This window comes from Leptonotus elevatus, chromosome 14, assembly GCF_054856555.1.
Source record: "Leptonotus elevatus isolate MCC_2025b chromosome 14, RoL_Lele_1.0, whole genome shotgun sequence".
Lineage (NCBI taxonomy): Eukaryota > Metazoa > Chordata > Actinopteri > Syngnathiformes > Syngnathidae > Leptonotus > Leptonotus elevatus.
Genome location: NC_141252.1, coordinates 5,050,484 through 5,077,474, shown reverse-complemented (window position 1 = coordinate 5,077,474; position 26,991 = coordinate 5,050,484). Strand labels below are relative to the sequence as shown.

The window sequence follows — 26,991 nt, the reverse complement described above, 5'->3', positions numbered from 1 at the left end:
TGTGTCATATAGTACCGATGATGATGTCATGTGACCTCTCAGCTACGACGTGATGCACAGCTGCTGGAGTCCCGTGCCCAAATGTCGGCCCACGTTTCAGCGTCTGGCCGTCCTGCTGGAGGAGTTGCGGCATAGCTTTTCACCCGCCGCTGCCGCCGCCCCGCACAAGGAGTCCTTACACTACGTCAACCTGGAGGGCGAAGGCCAGGAGGTCAGGGGGGGCAACGGGGCCCCCGACCCACAAGAGGGTGGCGGCTTAAGCGCCCCCCGATGGCGGGGCGCCCAAGACGAGGAGCAGGACTGGCTGATGGTGGCGTCCGGCGCCGCGTTGGCTATCGGTGGCGGCGGAGACTACAGGTATATTGTGGACCCTTGTGGTGGTGCCCAGGGGGGCCAGGGGCCAAGCGTGGACAGACTGGAAGAGGATGATGACGCAGTCATTCACGTGTGAACTGATTGGATACCGCTTGAGACAGCAAACACCGACCGGTCGCTTGAGTTTGCACACTTGGCACTTTTTTAACTTGCTTGTGAATATGTTTTAATGTGACTAATTAAAAACTTTTATTTCTAACAACTTCATACTTAGAGTCAGTGACGAAAACAGGACCTCCGCCAAGGTTGAGTGGCTAATAAAAATAGTCAGCATCAAGTTTGTGTGCTCTGACGAGGCAACAGATGCCAGTGAAGGTTTTTTTTTTATTGTCAGCCATCACAATAAAAACACACCCAGTGAGCAAGACGACCATTTTGGGTTGTGAACATATTGAGACTGTGGGTACCCCGTCCGTCCCAGCTGCCCAATTGGGTCCACGCACGCACAGATAGACAAGCGCATGTGCACAATCGATCGAGTTTCACGACACTGCCCAATGGTTGCTCCGGAAGTTCATTCATTTACGACGTTTGAATATTATGAAATGCTATAAAATGAGTGGTTCATATTGATTCGATAAATAATAGTGTTATATAGGACATTTTATTCCGCCATATATTGTCCTTCAACTACTTTTTAATTTCTCAACATATTCAAACCATTACGGCTCGGTCCGTTTTGTGCATTTTCAGCCAATTCGCTTCCAAAATTCCAAACAATTGGATTGAAACCTGACTATTGTTGACCATCGATTCAAATTTTTAATCGCAGCAAAACCAACCAACAATTATCCACTCCTCAAAACGAGTTGCCAAACCCGGCACACTGCGCCAAAGTTCAGTTGGGTTCGGCTGCATCGCTGTGTTTTGGCGGATCTAAGAAACATGTTTTTGGAATGTGGGCGAAAGCCTGAGGCGGGAATAACAAGCAGTTTGCACACAGGAAGGCGGCAAACCAAATTTGAACGGAACCACCGGAGTCAGAACTGTAACACGGCTGTGCTAACCGTATTCCCCGTCATGTTGCCGAAATCAGTTTTTTGGGGGCATCACGCTGTGATTGATGACGTGTTTAGGGTTTAAACTTTTGATAAAGGGAATTATAAGCATTGTTTTGGAGGGATGAAGGGTGAGGCTTCCCTTAGTTGCGTCTTTTAATAACCCCCCTGCGAGGGTTCACTCTTCAATCTATTTCAGTTTGTGCCAAAGAACATGAATTCTTATTAATAGTAATTACATCAACGCTGTATTTTGAGGTTGTTTTGACTCAGCATTTGTTGTAGATGTAATGTAATGTAAACCCTGAGCCAAGCTGTTCACAATAATCCTCTATGAAAGAGAACATTCAGTTTGTATGACGCACTACAGCACATGCTCAAGATGTCATTTAAGGCCGAAGAGATGGAAAAGAACAACAACAAATCCAATGAATATGTCTGAGCCCGTCTGCAACGAACACGCCCGTCGGCTGCCTCAGGGAGATCACGAACACGTCATGCAGCAAATGGTGGCTTGCCTGCGAGTCAACCTCGCTTCTTCGCAGGAATTGTTCACTTGGGCCAAACTCTCGAATTGTTAGAGATCATTTCTGATCAACTCGACAGAAATGTTCACTAAAATCCCAGCACAATATGGTGATCAGCGGCAGCGTTTTGAACTTATTTACTTATTTCGAGGGGTGCACCGATCCATCGGCCAGCGGATTTATTGCCCCCGATTTCCTTAATTTTGGCCGATCCCTTAAAAATAAACCAATCTTTTGGGAGATCTGTCCTGGGGACCCTCCTCTTCTTCATTTACCTCCTCCCCCTCTGCAATATTTTCCGTAAATTGAACATTCAATTTCATTCTTATGCTGATGATACCCAACTTTATCTCTCCACCAAACCCTCCTCCACTCTACCACCTACCTCCATTACAGACTGCATTTCTGAAATAAAAACCTGGTTCACTCAAAATTTCCTGCAATTAAACAGTAGCAAAACTGAATTTCTACTCATCGGCACGAAAACCACCCTCTCAAAATCAGCCAGTTTTTCACTCACTCTTGACAACGCCTCTATTCCACCTTCCCCCCCAAAGTCAAAAGTCTGGGAGTCATCCTGGACAGCACCCTATCTTTTCAATCCCACACCAATAACATTACCCGGTCCGCATACTTCCACCTACGTAACATCAACAGTCTTCGCCCCTCACTGACCCCCTCCAAACTGCCGTCGTTCTGGTCCTCAGTCACACCTCCCGTCGTGACTACTGCAATTCTCTCCTTTTTGGCCTCCCTCACAATTACCTCCATAAACTCCAGTTGGTCCAGAATTCAGCTGCTCGCATCAGAACCAGAACTCCCTTCACCCAACACATCCCCCCCCATCCTCCACCATGGCTCCCGGTTCAAAATCCACCCACAACCTTCCCCATAACATGTTTTAAGCAGGCATGGGCCAGTATAAGATTCTGACCCGATCATAACAGTGAGTCTGATAAAAGAAGATTCACAGTACTGAAATTAGAGCTCTTTAAATGTATCACTTTAATCTGATGTATTCAATTATTGGGTAAGTAACAACTTGTTCTTCCCATTGAATATGCCCCGTATAATATACAAAAGTACATGACGGTACCACTTCAAATGCATTGTCGTACTTGTGTTACCATTAACCAGTACCAGTACAAGGAGTGGTTGCCCTACAGTAATTTAAATCTGTCGTTGTAGTTGAGCGGTAAATGTTGAATTTTTCAATCTAAAGTCTCTTACAGTTGTTATCACCAGAAGAGGAAAAGTACTAACTCTGTAGTTTAGTACAAGTACAGATATTTGTGTAATAAAAAAAGAAGTACAGTCCTCCTTTAGTCATTATTTGTGTCTTCTTCGGTGCGTCACCTGCAGAGGTTCAAAAAAGTAACAGTGAAATTGTGTATTTGAAGTATGATAAATATATTGATTGAATTCTTTATTTTGAACACGTGTAATAATGACAAGGGGAAAAAAATCTTTAGAAAAATAATATACTCAAGTTTGTTAATGTACTTGGTTACTTCCCAGCGCTGTAGTAAGCTACCATTTGTTATTGAAAAATAAAATACTCAAGTACAGTAATAGTATTTGTTCCGTTACCTCCCACGGGTTTTTGTCTGGCTCAAATTGAGGGAGAGGTGGTATCATCCTGACTATGATAGGGGACACGTAGGTATCGTATCGGTGCCAATGCCAGTCTTATTTTAATGTATCGGTACTCACGGCGGTGACCGATACCATGATGGCTGTTAATAATAAATAGAAATTATATGAATACAAAGTTGCCATTAACTCTGTGTACTTTTAAGGAAAAATAATATATTGGGATATATAGGTCTTTCTTTAAAATCATGTCATTTATGGGTGGGGAATTTTATTTACTAGTGGTATTGGTATTTGGTATTAGTCGTGGCTGGTGACTACTCAAGAGTTGCGTATTGGTCGGGAAAAAAGCGGTATCGAACATCCATAATCCTGACCGTGCGCATGTATTCTGTAAATTCAACTAACTCGCTTTAATTTTTTACAGGCAACATATACTACTTCCATGTCTCAATAATAAGAATAATAGTTCTAATAAGAATATGACTTTATAATGTTAAAGCATTCATTCATTATCCGTCACTTCGGCTGGAGGTGGTGAGCAAATAAGGCCTTTTTGTACACGGGAAAAACCCTGTGCCAACATTGAAGTACACGTAGCATGTACATGTATTGGTAAACCTTGTAGTTATATTTCTTCAGACAAATACACACAGTAGTAACTACCTCAAACACATTGTTTTTTGTGTAAATCATATTGCCATAATTGTTACCATAAACTGGTACACATACTCGCTGTACTACGGTACTTTCACCTGACATTGTGTAACTGCACATTGTGGCTGAGTTACTACAAAATCGGTTGTCCTTGCATTAAGTATTGCTACTTGAGAAGCAACAACTCTGCTAAAAGCACATGTGCTAATTCCAACGTCTTTACACTGTTTACGGTGTGTTAAGTACAGATACACGTTTATAAATCTAGCGCTTAAAGTAAACGGTTGTCCAGGTAGTAAAAAGTATGGTTAAGTATTTGTACTTAATTACTTCCCACCACCGCAGTACACTAGGACAAAAAAAGCGAACTGCCGCCATTTGTGCCGAGAACTACCCCCACACATCGTCGTTGTGTTACTACACGTAGTCGTCTTACTTACTCAGCCCAGTTCACGCAGCAGTAGTTGTACTACCTGAAAGGCGTCTTAGTTGTATTGCTATACGCCGTCGTAGTTGACCACACACACGGTGCACTCTTCGTTGCACTCATCTCAAATCCGTCGTTTTGTTACCACGTCGTTGTTGTGTTACTACACGTTGTCGTTGAGTTACTCCGCACCAGTACACGGCGTCCCAGTTGAGGTCCTACGGGACCTGCGCTAGCCGTTGGAGCTTTCGTGGCGACACAAACCGAACCGAATTTGTTTTGGGGGCCAACGCGGTGCCGCTGGGTGTCGGGCGCCAACGTCGACGACGGTCCCGGCGAGTTCGGAAGACGTAGAGGCGGCATGTGGTGGCACAGCGTCAAAATGGCGGCAGCGGAGGGTGCGCAGTAATGCGTCGTGACGGACGGACGGACCGACAGACAGACAGACAGACCGACAGACAGACCGACTGATGGCAGCACGCTGCTAACCCAGCCGCAGTTGGGACTACCAAGCAAGCAAGATGTCGACGAAGCGCGAACAACGGAGAAACGGTCGTTAAGTGAATTGAAGTCACGGCGTCCGCGCTGTGGAAACCTTTAACCGTGTGGAAGGTAATCTGAGTGACGTCACGACAACGCATGGTCCTGTTTAGTGGCGGTTGTGCTTCAGGCCTAGCTAGTATGCTGGCATGCTAGCTTACTAACATGCTACCTAGCTAGTTAGCCGATTGTAAGTCCATGTTGCATGCTACTTTGTTAGAAAGTAGGATATGCATTTATATTAGCGTTTACAGTCCCATGTAGATAAATAATGAACATAGAGGTTTTATTGTAGAGTTAACTTGTTGTGCAACAAATAATATGGTCCTTGCCGTCTTTAATCAAGTCGCTGCTTGATGTCAAAATAGAACATATCTCAAATGTAAGATAATGCCCACCTTAAAAAATCCCCACACAAGTAGGTTAGGTTAATTGAGAATTAGGAATTGTCTGCAGATGTGAATAGCAACGTGACAAGGTTTCCCAAAATGACAGTTTGTCATAAACAAAAATTGTGGTAGGATTTGGGAATGATAACGTCAACCTCAGTGCAACACACCAAGAATTTTGAATGTCAGGAAATTTTTCGTTTTTAAAAATTGCCTTTTGGAGGAGTTTTGTTTTGCGACAACGCCCATAGACTGTTTCAATATATATATATATTTTTTAAGCATAAACCAGTGGGCTATTGACAATTCCAAGCTTACATCAAAAGTAAAAACGACCTCCTCCCCGCTCATTGAAAAGCATTGGACTATGTATTGTTGTAATTTGATTATGAGCATTATTTTGACCTTGAAATGTCATTTGACTACTATAATAATCTCCCTGGTTGGTGTGCTAGTCACACGGAAAAGCAGTAATATAATGCGTAATTTGTTTTCACCATATAAAGGAAACATTTGCAATGTGTTGCATTGCGGAAATATCCGAAATGACCGGATGTTGGGAATTGTCAATAGCTTCAGTTTTTCTCTGCATATCTCCCTGACCCTTTAGTTTTGTCTGCTCCTTGGGGAATCTCCTCTCTGATTGACAAGTTTCAATATCTACCATCAAGCTTGTAGGGCCGACATTCCAAGGAATTCTCCAAGACGATGCGGTAAAATTACAGTGATGTTTCAAAGAGCATAATTTGCTCAACAAACTTTCTTGACTTAAATAGCGTTGAATATTATTCATGAGAAGAGCAGTGTGGGTTGTAGAATAGTTTTTTTTTTAAATTGGTTTCTTATGGAGGATTTCAGAAGCATTTAAAATGTTAATTCCATGTTTTATTTTTGTTTTTTTATTTTACTTAATTCCATAAAGACGGTGGCCACTTGTCACTTTGCTATTGTGAATGTGAGTGTGAATGGTGGTTGTCTGGCGACCAGTCCAGGTGTACTATGCCTCTTGCATTGTCGGCTGGGATCTACTTCAGCTCAGCCGAGACCCTAATGAGGCTAAGTAGTCTTGAAAATTGATGGCTATGAAGTGAACTTGTTTCATGTTAGCAAACAGGCTATCAGCTGTTTGTAGCCTAGGTGCTATTTGATCGCAAAATGGCAGCACGGTGGATGAGCTTGCACTTCTGCCATGCTAAACTGCAAACTGCGGGTGCACCGATCACAATTTTCTGGCAGATCCCCGATCTTTTAAAAAGTCTGACCTGCTGATACCAGTTATTTTTCATTCAAGCAACATATACCATCAGTGTTCCAATCTTGTTTTATTGGAAAACAGTGAACAATATCGGTGAAATAATACAAATGGGTTGTTTTAACTGCACATGAAGTCATTCTCTCAAATAGAAATGAAAATCCTAGTTTTAATTGAGTTAAAATCGCATAATATAGTCTTGTTGACGTGCTATAACATGTTCTTAACAAATTGCTTGCATGCAGATTCCTTAACAGGTTAGTGTGTCATAACATGCTAATAGCATGTCACGATATAGTCATTGCGCCAAATAAATCTGATGCATTGTTATTTATTATTGTCATTATGCCTTATAAAGTACTATTGTTTTTTTTCCAGGATGTTTATGTCCCCCCTGGTAAGCCATACAAAATGCTAAATGGTTCCATACCGTAGACGTGTGGGATGTGTCCATGGCCTCTAAGGCGCAGCAGGAAGTGATGGTGCTTGACGACGGCGGGGCGGCCAGCCCCGCAGCCGCGCCTGATGCCGATTATCTGCCTCGGCACTTTGGTCAGGTCGCCCGGGCCGTACGAGGCGCGAATGGAAGTTACAAAGAAGCCACAATGACGGCTGAGGCTGACGTGCGCTTGGCAACGTGCTGCAGCAGACGCGCTGCCACCAAACCTCCCCGGGGTGATCTCCTGACACCCGAGAGGACTTGCAGAGGCATCCAAGTGACTTTGGACAACAACAACATGTGGAACGATTTTTTTAGGTGTAAAACTGAGATGATTCTGACCAAGCAAGGAAGCAGAATGTTTCCATATTGTCGCTTCCGGATCTCTGGATTGCAACCGTCCAGGAAGTATGTTTTATTGTTGGACATTCAGCTGGCAGACCAGAATCGTTACATGTGGACCGGCACCAGCTGGCAGGTGGCTGAGAAGGCAGAGCGTCACTTGACAAATTTGCCGTTTGCGCATCCTGATTCGCCTTCCACGGGTCACCACTGGATGCAGAATCCCATTTCGTTTTACAAACTGAAGCTCACCAGCAACACTGCCGACCAGGAAGGCAATGCTGTGCTGCACCCAATGCATCGCTATATTCCGCGTTTGCATGTGGTCCAGACGGAAAACGCTGCTAAAGACATTAGGCTGAGTGACTCAAACGTTGCCACGTTCACATTTCAACAGACTGAGTTCATGGCTGTCACAGGGTACCATAATTGCCAATTAGCTCAGCTGAAAGTTGACTACAACCCTTTTGCCAAGGGACTTAGGGACGATGGTGTTGGTTCATTGGGCCTGAAGGTGAACTCCAACCAAGATGAAGCTGCAGCAACCAGTCAGCAGCAACCGTTAAAGAAAAGCTTGAAGTCTTTGCTTGCGAATCACAAAGCTCGAAGCTTTCTGGACACAAAATCTTTGGGGACCTCTTCTGTCCAAGAGGCATCCTCGGGATCTGCACCCAAAGATGTGAAGAACAGTACCTGGTAAGACCGTCTGACTCAGCATCTTTTTCAGATTTCTGTTGAATAAAGATACAAATTGTGTTATTCTTTGAGTGTTTATCCCAACAACGTATCGTTTCCTATTCTGACTGAGTTGTCTATCAAAAAGAAAGTTGTCCTCCATGTTGCCTGCTTCAGATACTGATTGTTCTGGCGAAGTGACCCATTCTGAAAATGAGAATTCGTATCTTGATCTGCTCTGTGACTGTCCATCTTTGTTCTGACATTATTCTGATAACGTGCTCTTTAGACTTGATTGCCAGGCTCCGGTAATTGTTGTCTCGTGTTACTATCAGCTTGTAAATCATAAATGAATCACCTCATCTAAGTGCTCCTGTTGTTTCCTTCAGCAGCAACTCACGGCCAGCAGAAAAATTAAATGGGGACCTAATTCGAGAGGCACATATTTCCTTAACAAGATGCAACGTGGACTCTTTAAGCGACTCAAAAAGACTTACGCAAACCAACACTAAAGCTGCTGCAGAAAAAGCCTCAAGCCAAGATGATCCCAAAGCGGACAAGAAATCTACCAAGTCTTCTACTGAACCTATACCGCAGGGAAAGAGTGGCGCTGTGCAGGGACTTGTGGTTTCGGAGCCGAAATGTCAGTCCGAGGTCCAGCTATTGCCCAGTGGTAAACGTCCTCTTCCTTTGCCGGCCTTGGCACTGTTCTTGAAAAAGCATTCCACTAAGACCAAGGCAATCAAAAGCAAATTGGAATCTTCCTCTACACAAGTTCGTGCAGAGTTCCAAACCGAAACCAGGACAGCTTCTGCTGATCTGAATATTAACACTACATCTAACTTGAAACCTGACAACCAGGATTCTACCCCAAATGAATCCGACGAATTCACCGCAAATATCTTTGGAAAAACAAAATCTCAACATATTAGTTGTGTGTCTTTTGAAGACCCTGAGGCCACTCCGGATTATGTACTATTGAGCTCACCCTCTGAGCCAGCGAAACCAGCGCTTGCCAAGGTTCATGAGCCACAGGATAACCGCAAAACTTTTACTTGTTCAACTCTTACTACCTCATCTTCGTCTCCTGCTTCGTCTCCACTTTTGCACACTGAAGTCGATGCTTCGAACTTGACAACCGCCCTTCCCTCAGTGTCCAAGTCTGGTCATTTTCTTCCTGGCTCTCCCTGTTCACCTTTCTGCTTTGAGTCTTTGTCCCCAGTGAGTTCGCCAGAGCCACTACCTTCTCTACCTGCCACCTTTGCGTTGGATCTGGACGCTGGCTCCTGCAAGCTTCCTGAGAATTTCCCGCTGAACAAAGATTCTGGCCTATCTGTGTTTAAGTGGCATACAGTGTTACCTCCCCCACAGCCCAGCGTGGACCCTTCGTTTCCAGCGTTCCAGCCCACATCACAGTGTCTTTCACCGGGGTCCTCCTTGTTGCCTTCCCAAACCCCAACCAGTGATCCATCAAACTCTCCTGTCCTGATCCATTCTCACCCCCCCGCTGTCGATGCTCTTTCATTTCAAGAGACCGAACAGACGCTGCCCTACCCAGGAGAACTCTCTCCCCTCGCAATTCCTTTGACTCTGTCGCCAACGTTCTCCTCATTGGACGGTGATGCGCTGTCCCCTACGCCCTCCATCGCGGACCTTGTGCACTTTTTTTCTACAGAGGAGAACCTTGGAATGGGGGTGGAGTTTCCAAGCACTGATTCGCCGACACCTCCCTGTCCATCTGATGTTTCTGGAGAAGCTAATGCATCAGCTCCTCCGGCGCATGTCCCAACAATCCCGTCCCCAAAACCATTGAAGAGCAACAGAAAGGCTCGCCGGCGAAAAACCGCCATATCCGATTTGGAGGTGAAGACGGACGACTCTGCTTACACGACCATGAAGCCAAACCTGGAAGAAGTTGAGGAGCAGCTCTTTATCTCCTTCACGTCCAAGGTAGCTAGTGCATTCACACAACCAAGTTTAGTTGGTCACCATTGCGCTTATTATTTATTTACCAAGATAGTATCTTATCCAATAATCCTCCTAAAACAGTGCTTCTCAACAATTTTTTCCACACCACCCAGGAAGAAGAATTAATTCAAAAAATAAATCCCGCGCAAAATTTTTAGACAACAATAATGTATACTGATTTTAAATCAGTTTTAACGTAAACTTAACGATAGCTTGTGCAAAAAATAGCTGTTTATAGCTTGTGTTTGTTTAACTGCTACAATTAAGTAGTTGCTAACTATTGTAAACACGTCTTCTGAACCACTTATGCAGCATTCTGCCACTTGTGCAACATTACAACTCACATTGAATAACCTTTTGATACAACACCTTCAGAACCACCAGTTTTGATTCATTCAAATTAAACTCTTAAATTCCTTCCCTCGATTTCACAATGTAGCAAATTTTCAAATTGTCTAACTCATTTTAAAATAATTAATTAATTGAATACATTTGATTTATTGCCCAGCCCTAACGAGTACTAATTATCTCAAAATGTAGCAAAACAAGATTGTTCAGTATAAAGCCGTTGATTCCCTTTGCCAATTTTGTGGTTTGACTGGTTTTGATTTGACAAACTAAATTGAATCATCACATTTTAAAATTTTGCTGACTGCTTGTGCACCGCTTTACTACCTTCCAGTAGTTTCCATTTCCCGTTCTATGTTCAATTTCAAATCAACTCTTTGTGATTTGGCTCACACTTGTAAACTGCGCCATGACATGTTGCCCAATCAGTGCGTTCCGAGCAAGTGACCCGAAGCTTGTCATCTTCCGGCCGTGCAATCGAGATAAAAAACATTTGTTGATGCAAGCACCAAAGTGGACATTTTACATTTTAGGAGGCTCTCAAACTTCATATCGCTGACAGCGAAGAGCAAGAAGCAAACGGGCCGCTTGTGTCGTCGCCATCGGATGATCAGCGGCCGACTGAAGATCACTCCAACGGTAAACTGTCATCTCCTCCATCCGAATCCATTTGGCACAGCCATGGCTCCCGTCTCTCTTTTATTATTGCGCTAATCTTGAAACTTACTGTTTTGACTTTTTTTTTCACCAGAAGAGACAATTGCTTCTTTGGAGGAAGTTCTTCTCAAAGACATGAAGACGATGAAGCACCAGCAGATCATCCACCCGGTGTTACAGGAGGGTCAGAATCTTTATTTTTTTTCTCTCTCAAATTATGTCAAGTTATCAAAAAGAAATGACCAATGTGCTTGGACTTAAAACATTTTTTTTCTTCTGTAGATTCTTAGTCATCCAGTCAATGGTAATCTGCTTAAGTTGAATTGAGGCAACTGGACTCTAGTTTGTTCAATTTGTTGTGTTTTTTTCTTGCTTTCTGAAAACCTTCACAAGAGACTCAGGCAGTTTTTCTTTAAGCCTAACAATGTGGCCACTTTGACTAAAGCATGTGCAACAATGCGGTCATGTTGTCATTCAGTTGGACTGAAGATGAATTTGCTGGACGGCAGTCAGTCCATCGACCTGCAATACTTGGGTGTCCGTCTGCCCATCCCCTCTCCGGGAGCCGCCATGGAGCCCCCTAGCCAGGAGCTGCCACCTATACAGGGTGAGTTGCAGAGTTTAGCAACCAGTGCAACGCTTTTTGTACCCTGACAACCATAACAGTCGACCAACTGGGAGTGTAGTGCCGTTGTTCAATGTATTGATGTACCTTCATCTTGTTGCATTTTTCCAGGCACCTCTGGCTCGTTTGTGTCCAGAACCGGAAAGACTACAGATGTGACGCAGATTAAAGGTTGGAGAGAAAAATTCAGTCCATCGGAATCTTCAGAGGCTCCTTCGCCTTCCACGGCAGAAGGTGACGACACTGCCATTCCATATATGTGACTTGAACGTGTGAGCATTTTCTTACACGGAGGTGTGCTGTTAGCAGTGTCCATCAGCCTGGAGCAGACCAAGAAGAACTTGTCGGCGTTCTGCAGCGACATGCTGGATCAGTACCTGGAGAGCGAGGCCAAGCTCATTGACCAGCGCGTGGCCAGCTTCACTCAGCCGCCGCCGGATTCGCTGCCCGTCTACGAGCTTCCTGCCAGCAGCAGCAGCTACGTCCGCACACTCGGCAGTGTCCTCAAGAAGCAAAGCGCCACCTCGCCCACCTCGGACCTCATCACCGGGTTCGTTCCACCCTCCAAGAGAGCCAAAGCCCCCCATAGGCAGCTTAAGATCTTCAGGAAAGTTGAAAAGAAGCCGAAAAGTTCCAAATCTCCAGCTTTTCCTGCTACTGCAGCATCTTTCCCACCATTTCCCTTGTTAACAGACACCTCTCAGCCCCCAGCACCCGTGGCAGAACCGCCAAAGCCAAAGAAAACCCCTCCCACAGTCTGCCCTATAGCAGACACGGTGTTCTCTCCCCCCGCTCAGTCCCCTCCTCTGGAGAGGGGAAAGAGACTCAAACGTAAGCCAGCCCCCTTGCAGTCGAACTCTGAAACGGATGGCGCTGACCTATCGAGTCATCTGAAACTGCCACTGACCCGGGACCTGCTGAGGCAGAAAGACTTGGAGGATGGCGCCATGTGGGGCGGGCATCCTCGCACCTACATCACACAGGAGAGGGCCTCCATATCTCTGACATCGCTTTTCACCTTGAAGGTACCCATGTGGCTATAATGCGGGGTCTTTAAAATTTTGGGGGTCCAAGGACATGTTTGCAGGGAACACCTCCTAAACACACGGCAATTAGAAATCACTACTCTGGGAATCACTCATGGGAATATTTTTTTTAAACTTAAATATTCATTACCTGTTCATTAGAAAGAAACATAAACAAATTTAAGCCTCTCAACTGCAAAGAACAGTTGAAGAAATGGTAGTTACAAACGGCCAGCAGGTGGTAGCAGAGCAAAAGAGACCAACCAGGGCCATTTTGAAAAAAAAAGCTAATTTACTCACAGTTTTTAAATAGATTTGTGAATAATGATGAAACTTCGCTATATTCTAATGCTAATTGCTGCAAAACGGAAATCGATAGAAATATACTTTTTTTTCCTGATGAAAGAAGGCTCTAATCTTTCTTTTGGTGTAGGTTCCATGTTTTTATAGCAATAGAACACAATATTCTGTGGGCCTTGCAAAATCAGTCAAAATACAGTCAAACAGCCGGGAGCGAAGGGGGTTGCTTCAGTGCAAATGGCTGCGAGCCAATGAGTTGAGAGCAAAGGATCATAATCCAAACGTGTGCGGACAGACTCGCGTCTTGACGTTTCAGACTGGCAAAGGATTGTGGGAAATTGAGTTCTCTTGGTTCTCGCTGACTTTCAGTTCAATTGGAACTTTCTTCCCAACAGGAGGCCGCTAGCATGAATAACAATTTACAGCATTTATTTTAACCCCCCCCAGGTTACAGCTCGATGGCCTCTAGTTTGAGTCCACGTGATATTTTCTCACACACGCTCTACTCTGATTCCTGGCAGGGTTTCGTGAGCGACAACCCCACTGCTCCTATCCAGTTGCCCCACAGGCCAGAGCCCGCCTGCCTCAACGACTTCTGCCGACTGGGCTGTGTCTGCTCCAGCTTGGCCCACACAGCCCGGGTCAGTCACTGCGGGCGGCCGCAATGCATGCTGGGTTGCGGCTGCCTCAAGCAGAAGGTGGTTCTGCTCAAGAACCTGGACGGCTCCGATTCCAGCCCCTCAAGCAACGGCAGCAATAAGAGGAAGAAGAGAAAGAGGATGAAGATGGCCTACAGTAAGTCCAGGGGGGTTCCACGTTGGTCCGCTAGCAAAAGCGCTTGCACTGTGACGTTAACTCATTCACTGCCATTGACGGCTATAGACGTCAAAAATTCATTTGAACTATTTCTATTAGTTTAACATTTTTTCCACTTTTGTTAACAAGAGTATGAAAACCTAGGAAAAAAATATTGTACATTTAGAACAGATATAAAATTTGTATAAAATAGTGATGCAATTAATGTATTAATGAAAATGTATCGCCTGACGCCCCTAATTTTTAATAATCTTTAAAAAAAAGTATCTTTACTTTAAAAACAAAAGAAGAAAAGATTATTAAAAATTAGGGGCGTCAGGCGATTACAATTTTAAATTGTAATTAATCACATGACTTCACTAGTTAACTTAAGATTAATCACAAATTTTATATCTGTTCTAAATGTACAATAAAAAAAATTATAGGTTTTCATACTCTTGTTAACAAAAGTGGAAAAAATATTAAACTAATAGAAATAGTTAAATGCGAAATGTTGAGACAGAACGTTTGTACCCGCCAGTGTCTATTTGAGGTTCTGTGTTCCTGCTTCAGTACTCAAGGAAGCCGAGAGTGTCTCTCAGCCTGCTGAACGCGTCCGGACGCTCTGGAAGAAGGACAACAGGGACTCCGACCTGGAGGCGACCCACGTCCCAAAAGCTTCCTCCGTTTCTTCCTGTATTGCCGTCTCTGGGAAATTGTCAAAGGTGCTCCTCCATCTAACTTAATGCCGCCTTGGGGCCGTGGTGGGCAGTCTTGTGGAATTTCTAGAGCTCGCTTTTTTACTTCAGTTTTATTTTTTAATTCAATTCAACACATTTTAGTCGTAACTCTGATCTTGTTGCCGTCACATGAACCTGCTTTTAAATTAGAAGCAGCTTTTTGGATCTCACGGCGAGGTTGGCATCACCCATGTTTGTTGTCGTACAGCGTTTCTGAGTCCCGCAATACTTTGAACCTTCTGTATACCTTTTATTAACATTTTTCAATCATCGGAATGTGGACGTTTGTGGCTCGATTCAGACTCGTCCATGTCTGAATCGCGATGCATCTAAGAATCGGGAATTTCCCCCACCCCTACTTTTGGACAACGCATTCCATTTTTTCCCTTTATTCAGACATTCATGTTGTCAAGACTATGGTTGCACATCTACCAGTCCTTACTCTGTGGGACTCACATTTGGAACACGGGGTGGGCAGTTGTCTGTTTAAACTGAACCTTGAAGTTGGAATAACATAAAGAGGAATGAATAAATGCCATGAAAAGTAAAAACTACAATTCTCATTACACTCAGAAGACGAGAGAGGACGCCGGCAGCTGTGCCCGGGTGAGAAGATTTGTTGGAAAGTCCGGAGCAATACAGCAGGTAAGGGCTGACTCGATAAAGAACGACATCCACCAAACTTCCAGTGACTCCTCCACCATCTTCCTCCAGAAGCCACACAGGAAGCCCAAACGTTCCAAGATAAAATATGGCAAGAAACCCAGAACTTTGCATCCTGGTAAGTTCATCCTCTTTTAATGTGATCAGATTTTTCATTAAGCAATTGAGGGAAATATTATGGGTATGTCCACCACTCCCCTCAGGTAGTTTTTGAACAAGTCGACGAAAAATCTGTGAGTATGAACTACTCAAATATGGCTGAAGATACGAGAGGCCACAATGCATATACAGTACAATAGATTAAAGGGACAGCAATGTGAAAAAGCAACTTTTTGGAGCTTTTAGCCAAATGCTAATTCCACACTTTTCTCCTAAGAGTAGTCAGGTTTCCATCCAAATGTTTTTTTTAAGCGAATTTACTGAAAATGCGCAAAACAGACATGCATGCGACTTCTGCCCATTTCCATCTGTTCTTCTTTTGCGAATATTGAGAGGGGACTCCGCCGCTGTAGGTGGCGCTATACACTATAGAGATGTGATCCACCAGTCATTTAAAAGAATAATAAGAAGAAGAACAGGAAGCGACTGCGCCGTGCGATGATGTCATATGAGTTTGCTTTTGTAATTGTTGATAAACCGTAGCATTTTTTTTCTTTCTGTTTTCCATCAAAAATAGCATTAATATTCATTTATTGAATAAATTCCAAAAATATTTCTGTTTCGTCGTCCCACCAAACATACTTTACGTTATCGTGCGACATTGCTTTGGGACTACAAACGTACATGTGAGGTTATTTGCAAAACCATAGCCTAAATGAGCATTTTCCTTTTTTCGATACGCTTCAGAATCCACGCCCCTCTAAGCGTAAAAACTTCTTTGCGAATTTTGGGCCCTTTTTCGAATTTCTGCCGTTTCCATTCCGTTTTATTTTCAAATTTCTTGAAAATTCTTATAAAAATGGATGGATAGAAACTCAACTAGTGACTGATCAAAAGAAACCCTGAAGTCGTCGCCTCCTTCTTCGCAGAAGCAACGTCAGCTGAGCCGGCGGCGTCCAGTCCTCCACCTCAGCCGGCGGCGTCCAGTCCTCCACCTCAGCCGGCGGCGTCCAGTCCTCCACCTCAGCCGGCGGCGTCCTGTCCATCTGCGAACCTGATGGAGGAGTCAAAGGCGTCCAGACGTCTGACCATCCTCACCGAGGGCCGCTGGACGTGTGAGGAGGACCGCGATCACGTGCTGAAGATTCTGTGCGAGGCCATGGCCCAGGACCAACTGAAAAAGCCGTTTTCGGCCCGGAAGTACCAGATCAATCCCATCAGTCAGACGGTGGAGGACAGCGGCACCATCCACTACAAAGTTCTCATTGGCAAACAAGATGGAGCTCAGCAGGTTGGTGTGCTCCTCATATTGACTGATGGGCACATTTGGGACCAAGTCACACAGTACGATGTAATTACCTCATGTGCTCCCAAAAACGTATAAATACGTTCCGTAATACCTGAAATCTAAAACTTCCTCTTAAGGTTGCTAGGGTCAGTAGCATCTCTTATAAAATTAACTGAACATTTAAATAAATAACTGCCTGAGATGAAAATTGTTTTATATTATTGACTTTATATCAGCCGTCAGATCTTAAAAAAGGACGACACCGATATTTGTCAAAATGCCCAATATCGGCCGATTATCAGTCTTATCGGTCTACACCTTTTCAAATCTCAAAGGGGGCGTCATGTCTCGAGTCCTAAAATTCGGCAACCTGGAGTCCCTCACCTTTGTTGTCGAAAACTCTTCTTGTGCCACCTCAGGATGACTGCACCCAGCTGATGCAGGAGGCGGAGCCTGTGGAACCCTGGCAACGTGAGGTCACGGAGGAAGATTTTGAGGAGGACTTTCCTCAGGATCTTGACAAAAGCGACACAGACGACGACGACTCGGCGGCTCCGCGTGGACAGGTGCGTGCTTGGAATGAGCAGGCGGACAAGATGGAGGGCGGCATCCGGGTGGCTCTGCCGTTCCTCAACGGAGTCGCGGCCGCCGGCATCCTGTCGGCCAGCAAGAAGCAACCGGGTGGCGGTGACCCAATCCAGGTCAGCACAACGCCACTTTATAAAGATTACTTTGCTGTTATTGACAAAAATCCATCGTTGGGACAAAAATGTCCATTTTCAGGTTGGAGGACATTCAATGCTTGTATGCGTGCAACCAGCGTTGAGTGACAGGAGCGAGTCGGGATTTAGTGTTGAAGTTTGAAAAAGCCCTGTAAAAAAAAAACACTGTTGAACCATCCAAATGTCTTCATGACCACAAAAAACATAAGGAGCCACATTAAACAAGCAAACTTTGGCAGATGATGGCTCAGAAGATGAATTTTTAGCTCAATGTGATCGTCAAAGTTTTTTTGGGTTTGAGGCCAAAATCAGCATTTTTGCGCAATTTCATCTATTGAGATGTCAAACTTAGTCCGATTTTAAAGAGTTCAAAATCATCTCAAACGATGTCCCTACCTGCTACTGGAATTGACTTTGCAGTGGTTTTTTAACACTTCCTGGAAGTTTAGCGTCAATATCGTTTTCCTAAGATACTGGTTGCACACAATAAATACTGTAGTAAGAAGAAACAAAAAATAAAATAAAAACAAACATGTCTGGAAACTAAATACAACTAAATTGAAAAATGCCGACCTGACCGGTAAGAAAATCTTTCATCCGTGGCTCTCAACATCTAAACATCAACATAGTTGCATTCAAATTGACACCCGCCTGAATGCAATGCTCGTCAAATGTTACAAATGTTACAATTGTCATCATGATGTCGCATAGCCAGAGGCAGAGTGATCAATAGGCAAAACGAATGATCCATTGGCTTGTGCGTCCGACCAGGTGAATGGGAAAATGTATCCACTGGCGAAGATCCAGTTGGGCGAGATGGGGGCGCTGCACCCTGCCAACCGTCTGGCGGCGTACCTGACCGGCCGTGTGGCAGCCACCAGAAAGCTGCAAGTTATTCCAACTGTACTCGAGCCTCAACAGATGTCCCCTGCCTCCACGCCAGCCGCCGCCTCCACGCCAGCCGCCACCTCCACGCCAACATCCACGCCAGCCGCCACCTCCACGGCAACCGCCACCCTTACGCCAACTTCCACCTCCACGGCAACCGCCACATCTATGTCCGCCCCCCCTGTCACTTACTACTTCGTCCCGCCACCGCCATCAGGTGAGTTTTGAACAAATAATGATGTCAGAGACGGCTTAGAATTTTTCACTAATGTCTATATTTGTTCATAGTGGACTATAAAGTTCACTAAGAAGTTGACTCAAAATTAGTGCTGTCAAAGGTAAAGCGTTAACTAATTAATGAATCACAAAAACTGATCGCATTTTTCATGTATTAATGCGGATTAATCACACTATTAATTTTACTGCAGATGATCCTACACAGCGGATGGTTACGTTAAAGGTAACATTAAATGTCAAAAGAATGAACACATTAGCAGGTGCTCTTTAAATTTGGCAGACAAAAAATGCTGATTAAAAAGCCTTTTTAATTAAGCAATTAATCAAAATCCTCAAATGTAATTACTCTGATTAAAAAATGTCATCGTTTGACAGCTCCATATATAGTGATTAGGTTGTGGGAAATTAGTGAATATTTCAGTGTTTAGAATCATTCATTCGGTTTTTAGGTGAAAAACTTTTCTTTTTTGTATGTCATTTTATGTAGCCAAAATAATAGAATCAGAGGAATCAAATTCATGTCAAGGAATTTGGAGTCTCAATCATTCGTCAACTGTCGGTACACCCTTCTTTCATCTTCGAATCATCAATATTTCAAGGCGAACCGCATCGTCATCGTCAGTCCGCCAATCGTTAGCAAAATGGCCATTCTGTCATTGACGCGTTGACGATAACATTGACGGACGGAAACCCACTTCCGGCAATGCGCCATCAATTAATCTACGTTTTTTGCCTGATAGCCAGCCACTGGTGAATGACGCCGTTTTCATTTAACTAGTACGGAAAGACCAAAAGTAGAAAGTACGCCCAAGTACGAACTCGATCTTGTTTTTAAAGCTCTGTCCCCAAAAATCCGTACAAGTGACATAGCAAAAAAAAAAAGAAGAAGAAAAGAGTGACGCTATGTCTCGACAATTCAATACTAAATTGTTCTCAATCTGCACCTTTTCAGGACTTCAAACATTGTTCATGTATTTAGAAACAACTGACAAAAACGAACTTTTCAGTGTCTTCAACGGTTCCACTTCCAAGCCCCCATGTCACAATTCCAGGGCCGCCGCCGCTGCCGTCTGTGCCCACTTCGTCAGCGGTCAGGATGATTCTGCGGCAGGTGCAAAGCCCATCGGGTGTTCGCTACTACCGCAGGCCAGATGGCAAACTGGTCCAGCTGATCCCTGTCAACCAGCTGAGAGCAGCCACCCCCAACAAGACAGGTGAGTCCTCCTCCAAACACAGATGACGCCACTTCGATGGTCAGTATTTAAGGGGAATTGATGTACCATAATTCATCGATATCGTATTGAACCAAAGTGAATCAAATTGGTAAACATCCAACCAAACGGAACTCTTGTGAATGGAAATGGAATCGATTGAGGAAATTAGAATCGATTCCCAGCCCGAGTAACGTGGGGGGGGGGGCTTAAAGAACGAACAAAATGAGTACTTGCACTTCATGCTGGTTTCTTGTTCAACAGTTTTGTGCTCTCCTTGAATGCTAATTCTTATGCAAGAGAGCTTTTGCACTGGGGGGAAAAATGCATGTGTTTATTTCAGCGTTTGCTTCAAACCCTTTGCTGTTGTTTAGGATCGTGCAGATATTGTGCAGTATTGACGATAAATATTATTTTAAATGCAGGAAAAAGTCCTTGTAAACTATCAAATATAAAAATAAGAATAAATGAGAGAAGAAAATAAAAAATTAGGGGCGTCAAGCGATTAAAATTTGTAATTGTAATTAATCGCATGACTTCACTTGTTAACTTACGATTAATCACAAATTTTGTATCTGTTCTAAACGTACCCCAAAAATGTTTTCTAAGGTTTTATACTCTTGTTAACAAAAGTGGAAATAGAAATAGTTCAAATGAATTTTGGACGTCTATAGCTGTCAATGGCAGTGAATGAGTTAAATACGGTAATCAATTGATGGTTTTATGAATAGATATTGGGCTCAAAAAAGAACTTTGATTTGCTATCAAATATTCAAATTTTTTCCAGCTTACGAACGAGCCTTTTTTACGAACTTTTCAAATGATGCCCAAAATTTTTGCAGAAAATGTGCCTCAACTAAAGCATGTTTGGTTATGTGAACCGTCTCGTCATGGTTGAGCCGACAGATTAGTGTGGTGCTTCTTGCGCTTAGTTCATTTTCAACCCATACCGATAAACCAATCATTTAGAAAGCGCCGATGTCAATAACCGATAAGTAAGACGATAATTGTTAATTGCAAAATAACTAGAATACAAATATATTTTGGAGTCCTACTACAAGTCTAACATGTACAAATACATTGAAACATTGCGTAAAGCACCATGAAGCAGAATTTCAATTCTACATCTGTATGATGTCATATTGGTCGATAATTATCGGCCACTGATGTTATCGTACATCCTTACCTTAAACCATGGAAATTGTTCACTTAAAATGGTCTGGCCGATGAATGGGTCGGGCTCTTGGAAACATTTGATAAATCGCAGGTGCAATGAACCCATCGCGTTGTTGTCTTCAAGGTTCGACCTGTGTCCTTGGGACTTCTTCTCTTGTGGCTCCTGCGAGCAGCATCGCCGGTCCCGTGCTACCAAGCATCGCCTCCAACCTCTCTGGCTTCAAGTCTTTCACCGTCAACCGCGTCGCTTTGCCACTCCTGCCGGATCCCGCATCCTTGAGTCAGAAAAGCACCACCTACAGAATCTCTCCCAACATCTCCACAAACCATCACCTTGCCGCCAAGGAACCCGCCCCCATTCCCATCAAGCCCACTGCCCCCGAGCTCGTCATCTCAGAAGTCCGCAGTGTGCAACCCGAGATGGAACCCGTCACCCTCCTGAATAATCCGGAAGACGTAACCACGCGGGACCCCGGTGAGACGCCTGCCAGGTCAAAAGTCTCACCCACAAAACCTTCGCCATCCAGATTACCGGAGCCCGCCAGGGACCTGGCGGACCTGGACCTCGTCTGCATCGTGGACGACGAGGACCACGGCCAGGACCCCAAAGGCCTCATCCAGGAGATCAACCCGATGGACTCGTCCAGCGACGAGACGGATCACTCGTCCGACTTTACGGACGAAACCAGCGACCAAGAAAGAGGCCGCAATGTAAGAAACCTTCTCATCAAGCCTTGGGAATTTCTCACGACGCCACCAAACAAATACTGAAATTTACTCAACTAAAATAGAAAGGCAACACTTTTGTTTTTGCTCCCTTTTTTTTACGAGATGAACTCAAAGATGTAAAACTTGTTCCGCATTCACAATAACAGCATTTCTGTCAAATATTGTTGACAAAGATCTTTGAGTTCATCTCATAAAAAATGGTAGCAAAAAACAAAAGTGTTGCCTTTATATATTTTTGTCAGAGTATATTTGCCAGGGGTGCGCCCCAAAAATCGATTCTCATAAGAATCGCGATTCTCATTTAGTACCATTCAGAATCGATGTATCCGATTTTCTGCTACGTACATGCTGCGTTCGTTCCACGCAGATGTGGAAACAGGTGCGACATTTTGCTATTTCTCTCGTTCATGTGCGGTCATGCGTGGACGTTGTGCAGAAACATGTCCACAGCACCTTGGAGAGGTTGCGGCGGCACGGGATATCGCAGCGGCTCACCAAGTTGAAGAATGAACTGCAGCTGGAGACGGCTGCGTCCACCGTCGCATCGTTGTACGAGGTGAGTGTGTGACGCTTCCGTCTCGCATCCAGACCGCACTTTGAGATGTCTCGGGTTCACTGGGTAAAATAAGGGAATACATTTTGTATTTTATTTACAAAAGTGGGAAAAAATGTTAAATCGAAATAGTTCAAATTAATTTTTGACGTTCATAGCCGTCAATGGCAGTGAATGAGTTAAACCCCCTGTATAATACCCCCCGCATTTTTGCGGAATTTTACATTTCAGGAAGTGAATCATTACTTGTACTTTTTTTTTGTCCACAAGTATTTTGCATGGTCCAATTTTGAGTACTTTAGCCGCCTGTGTTTGCTTTCAGGCTGTTGAGCTGATCGGGAAGCTCAAGGCCACCGAAATACGTCTGAGGAGGGACAAGATGGCACTGATCAGGCAGAGGGAGCGATTGATGGCCACCGCCATTCCCTCGACGAGTGAGTTGTACTTCTTGCTCTCCTACTTTTTGTCTTCGTATCGCCTGCTTGCTGACTGCGGTTGCGTTTCAAACCTCAGCTTGCTTTTATAGCGAGTCGGCCATTTTGTAGTGTTGTTGGAATGTGGAGTGACCATGTCGCACAGACTTGTCACGCTTAGCGAGTGCAGTGTGAAAAGGGCTTCTTTGAACTCAGTAATTGAACGGATTACATGAAGCAAGGTAACAAGTAATAAATGCGCATCTCACACGCATGACGTCGCGCAACTGACATGGAGGGAAGCACCGTTGAGCAATGTTGGCCTACCAAGTTGTTTTTTTTATCCAAAATTCTAAATAAATGAATGACTAAAAGTGAAAATATGATTCGGAAATTTTATTTATTTTTGGTATCTATTTTTATTTTTACTTGTAGTCATTTATTTGTTTAGAATTTTGTTATTTTTGGTCCTCCATCGTGATGGCGGCTGGTGCAGTTAGTGCGCCCATGAGTATGATGTGCCGTGCTTGGCAGTAGCACAGTAGAAATTGTGGCTCTTAGCATCTGACCCGCATCACTGAAAAGGGATTTTGAGTTAACCATTCACATCCATCCTGTAAAAATCTCTTATCTGTGTCTACATCTGCGCTTGTCAATCACAGGTGACGGTTTACTGACTGCAAGTTCAGACAGCCTGCAAGATGTCGCCAAGAAGACGACTTCTGTCAAGAAAAGAAACCGGTAAGGAGAAATGTTGGGCAAAGTGGCCATAAAATTCAATGAAATTTTCATTTTGAGGGTTCTGCTGCTTGATTTATAAACCACAAACACAATATTAAAAAAAGAGAAAAGATTATTAAAAATGAATTTTTTAAATTGTAATTAATTAACTCACGATTAATCACAAATTTTATATATTTTCTAAATGTCCAATAAAAAAATTCTAGGTTTTCATACTCAAATTTTTTTTTAAACTAATAAAAATAGTTCAAATTGATTTTTGACGTCTATAGCCGTCAATGGCAGTGAATGAGTTAATCTGATCTCATGGCTGACGATGTCACGACATGCTACGATGACTTCAACTCATGTGCTTAACCCCAAACAGCAACGCTGGCATCCTTGGGCTCTCTCCCTCGCCTTCACCTGAGCCCCGCCCCTCTTCCCCGCCCTCCTCTGTGCTGACTGGCCCCACCTACATCTCCACGACAACCGCCACCTCCAAGAGCCAGGCGGCCCTTCAGCAGTCAGCAACATCTTCAGGCGGCGATGACATCGTATTTGTTTCCTCCACTCACAAGTTTCCAACGGAACAAGCTCCTCCCACCCCGGCCTCCTCGCCCCTTCCTTTGCTTGCCGCCACCGCTGTCAGTCAGCCAAATTGTGGCGATGACATCGTTTTTGTTTCCTCCACTCAGAAGATCCCAAAGGAACAAGCTCCTCCCATCCCGGCCGCCCCGCCCCTTCCCTTTCCGAAAGCCGCAGCTGTCAGTCAGCCAAAGGGAGCCACGCCCCCCGGCTCCCACCAAGCGGCCCTTTGGCAGCCGGCGGTCTCTTCAGGGGGCAATGACGTCGGTTTTGTTTCCTCCGTTCAGAAGTTTCCGACGGAACAAGCTCCCCCCACGTCCACCTTTGCCGCCCCGCCCCCTCCCTTGCTTAAAACCACAGCTGTCAATCAGTCAAAGGTAGCCACGCCCACCGCCTCCCACTGGATGCCGGTGGTGAGGAATCGACCCAAGAGGGTGCCCAACATCCTATCCCGGAGCCAGACCCTCAACCCTTTGCCTGTCGTGAGGGGTAAGTAGCCAAGGCGAGTTACGACTCGAGTACAAGAAAAGCGCAGTGGCATCGTGACTTACGAGGGCCCAAACTTACGGATTTGGGTGGAATCAAAATGGAACAGTTAAGCAACTCCATTGCCCTCGCTTGTGGGCAAGGAGAGCCACAAATAGAAAAATAAGAAGCTGCTGTAGACCACTAGCCACACTCGCACTCGCTTCGGACGTGCTGACTGCAGCTCCTGCCAGCACTCAATTGGCCACGCCCCTCACACATCCAACATTGCAATATCGTAACAACGCAACCGTAGCAATTACTTTGTAAAGTACGACGATGCATCGGAAAAGGAGCTGACTCGTGTTGTGCTAACGACGTTGCTCTTGGATTGCAGGCGACCCCGACAGCTTGCAGGCCATCCTCCCCGCTGAGCTCCTATCGGTGGTCGGAGCCGCGTTGCCGGGGCAACCCTTCCTGACTCTGACCCCGCTGGTGACGGATTACGAGACCTCGGTGCCAGCAGCAACAGGTGCGGCAATTATACGTGGTAATGGCCTCCATGTCGCAATATTTACGGACCGGACAGTAGTGAGTCCCAAAATGGCAGACGTTTGGATGATTCTGCTCATGTTGTGTGTCGATGTGCAGGAGTGACAGCAGTCGCCCTCAGCCTGCCCGGTCTGACCAATCAGCACGTGCAGCTGCCCTCCATGCCCCAGCTGGCAACAAGTAAGACCAATGAATTGAGCATTACTTTTGATTCATCGTTGCGGTACCTTGTCTAAGTTGGACACATTCTTAAACAATTTCAGCCTCTCAACAGAAAATATTCTCCAATTTCAAAATAAGACGCTCACAAACGTGCTTTTACTTTGGAAAAGAGCAAGCAACCTTTTTTTACACAGGCCAAACCATTTTTTTTTTAAATAAAATAAATAATAACTATGTTCCAATTAGTGCTGTCAAAGTTAAAGCGTTAACTCATTGATTAATCACAATAAAATATCGCATTAATCATGTATTAATGCAGAGTAATCACACTATTAATTTTGGCCACTAAATTTTATCCTTTAGCTTGTGTTTGAGCAATAAACATAACGACATGCATTCAAGTAAAGCGTTTAATAAATGTTTGCGTATGACATTCAGAATATTTGTTCATGTCAAACGATTGGGGTCATTTTTTTTCAGTTTGAATTATGCAAGTAACTGATTAGAAAAAGAGAAGGATGAGCGTGTGCAGTGGATCAAAAATTTTTGAAGACGTCCTCATAAAATGTCTAAAGAATTTACATATAACGAATGCTCTTTAAATTTGGCGGAGAAAAAATGTGATTGAAAAAATCGTTTGGCAGCTCTAGTTTCAATAAAATGTTTTTCGCAAAAGATTAAAAAAATAATAATAATAATATATATATATATATATATATATGCATAAATACAGTGCAACCCTATGAAATCTGCAAATAATTTACACTAATTTTAATAATAAAAAAAAGGCAAATAAGTGGCGGAGGATTGGTTCAAAAAAGGCTCAAAATAGTTGAAAAAGGCTTGCATAGGGCTGGGCGATATGTATTACAATGTATGTATTTCATATCTGTCTATCAGTAATTACTGATTAAATAAAGTAAAATCCTAATCAAAAATAAGTATTAAATGGGTTAAAGTCAAGTTTCTTTACATAGCAGGCCTAGTGTGTCTCAATGAAAACATCCACAAACATGTTGCATGTTACAATGCAATGAATTGAAAAAGGAAGAAAAAAAGATCACAAAAAGGTATCGTGACCGAATTGTGAGCGGAAGTGTAACAATTCATCAATTCATCGACAGCTGGCGCTTATCAAATGGATCAACATTTTTGTGCATTTTCTTCACTTTTAGTTTGAAATGTTTTTCAATGATTTCAAGTAAAAGTATTTTTAATCTGCTAGTTCATTCAAAAAATACAAATTGACGGAGTAATCAATGGTGAAAAGAATGAATAGTTTTAGCCCTACAGCTACAAAACACACACACACTAAAGTCGAAGTTTGTCGTTTCCAGTTGACAACCTGAACTCGTTCCCGCTTGCTCCTGCCATGATGCCGCTACCGACATCGGCGCTGCCGCTACCTGAGTCTCCGCCCCCACCCGAGTCTCCGTCCCCACCCGAGTCTCCGTCCCCTTTGTCCACCATTCCCACGGCGCCGCCGATCAGCCCGACGGAGCGTCCACCCGGCCCCAGGGACGAGGCTATGGGTGTGAACGGCCATGCGTTGGCCCCTCCCCCGCTGCTGCATATGAAGGCGGGGTCAGGCGGGGGTCAGGTGGAGCGCCCGCCCCCCACCGAGGCGCCAGCGCCCCCGGGGGAGGGCGTGTCATGGAGGCCCATGCCCAGGTTGGTCCCGCTGGGCCTGCGGGGGGCGCCGCCCACGTGAGGACTCCGCAAGGATCGGACGCTTTGCCGTTGCAACTGCTCACTGGAAATGTTTTGTTTGTTGTTTGAATTTTTATTTTTCTACGTTGTAATTGCATAACGAAGTTCTGCAACACTAATTTAAATAAAGTCTTACAACATGT

At 44.3% G+C, this 26,991-nt stretch overlaps 2 protein-coding genes and 1 long non-coding RNA gene across 9 annotated transcripts in view; 2 read left to right on the top strand and 1 right to left on the bottom strand.

The window, feature by feature from the left end:
* Positions 1–675, top strand: part of tyro3 (TYRO3 protein tyrosine kinase) — an 8,977-nt gene extending 8,302 nt beyond the window's left edge. Inside the window, exon 19 of the mRNA XM_086094054.1 lies at positions 43–675. Coding sequence (XP_085950180.1) covers positions 43–451 — 409 coding nt within the window. The 3' untranslated portion in view covers positions 452–675. The remainder of the gene's footprint in view (positions 1–42) is intronic.
* The window catches only part of LOC147162691 (uncharacterized), a 7,375-nt gene extending 2,191 nt beyond the window's left edge, over positions 1–5,184 (bottom strand). Inside the window, exon 1 of the long non-coding RNA XR_015097009.1 lies at positions 16–5,184. This is a non-coding gene — a long non-coding RNA (uncharacterized LOC147162691). The remainder of the gene's footprint in view (positions 1–15) is intronic.
* Positions 4,550–26,991, top strand: mgaa (MAX dimerization protein MGA a). Of its 7 annotated transcripts, none has more exons than XM_086094052.1 (24): positions 4,550–5,189; positions 7,137–8,235; positions 8,604–10,164; positions 11,064–11,169; positions 11,282–11,371; positions 11,666–11,794; positions 11,924–12,046; positions 12,122–12,837; positions 13,659–13,932; positions 14,506–14,657; positions 15,246–15,317; positions 15,387–15,453; positions 16,364–16,725; positions 17,142–17,423; positions 18,216–18,549; positions 19,577–19,783; positions 21,081–21,667; positions 22,122–22,241; positions 22,561–22,672; positions 23,314–23,392; positions 23,760–24,448; positions 24,822–24,974; positions 25,076–25,156; positions 26,476–26,991. In XM_086094052.1, exons 2-24 carry the CDS (start codon positions 7,211–7,213, stop codon positions 26,847–26,849), a joined length of 7,695 nt encoding a protein of 2,564 aa, XP_085950178.1. In that variant the 5' UTR covers positions 4,550–5,189; positions 7,137–7,210; the 3' UTR covers positions 26,850–26,991. The 7 variants fall into 7 exon arrangements, with proteins under 7 accessions (XP_085950178.1, XP_085950177.1, XP_085950179.1 ...); XM_086094051.1 differs by having other exon boundaries at positions 12,119–12,837; positions 15,249–15,317; XM_086094053.1 differs by having other exon boundaries at positions 12,119–12,837; positions 16,367–16,725.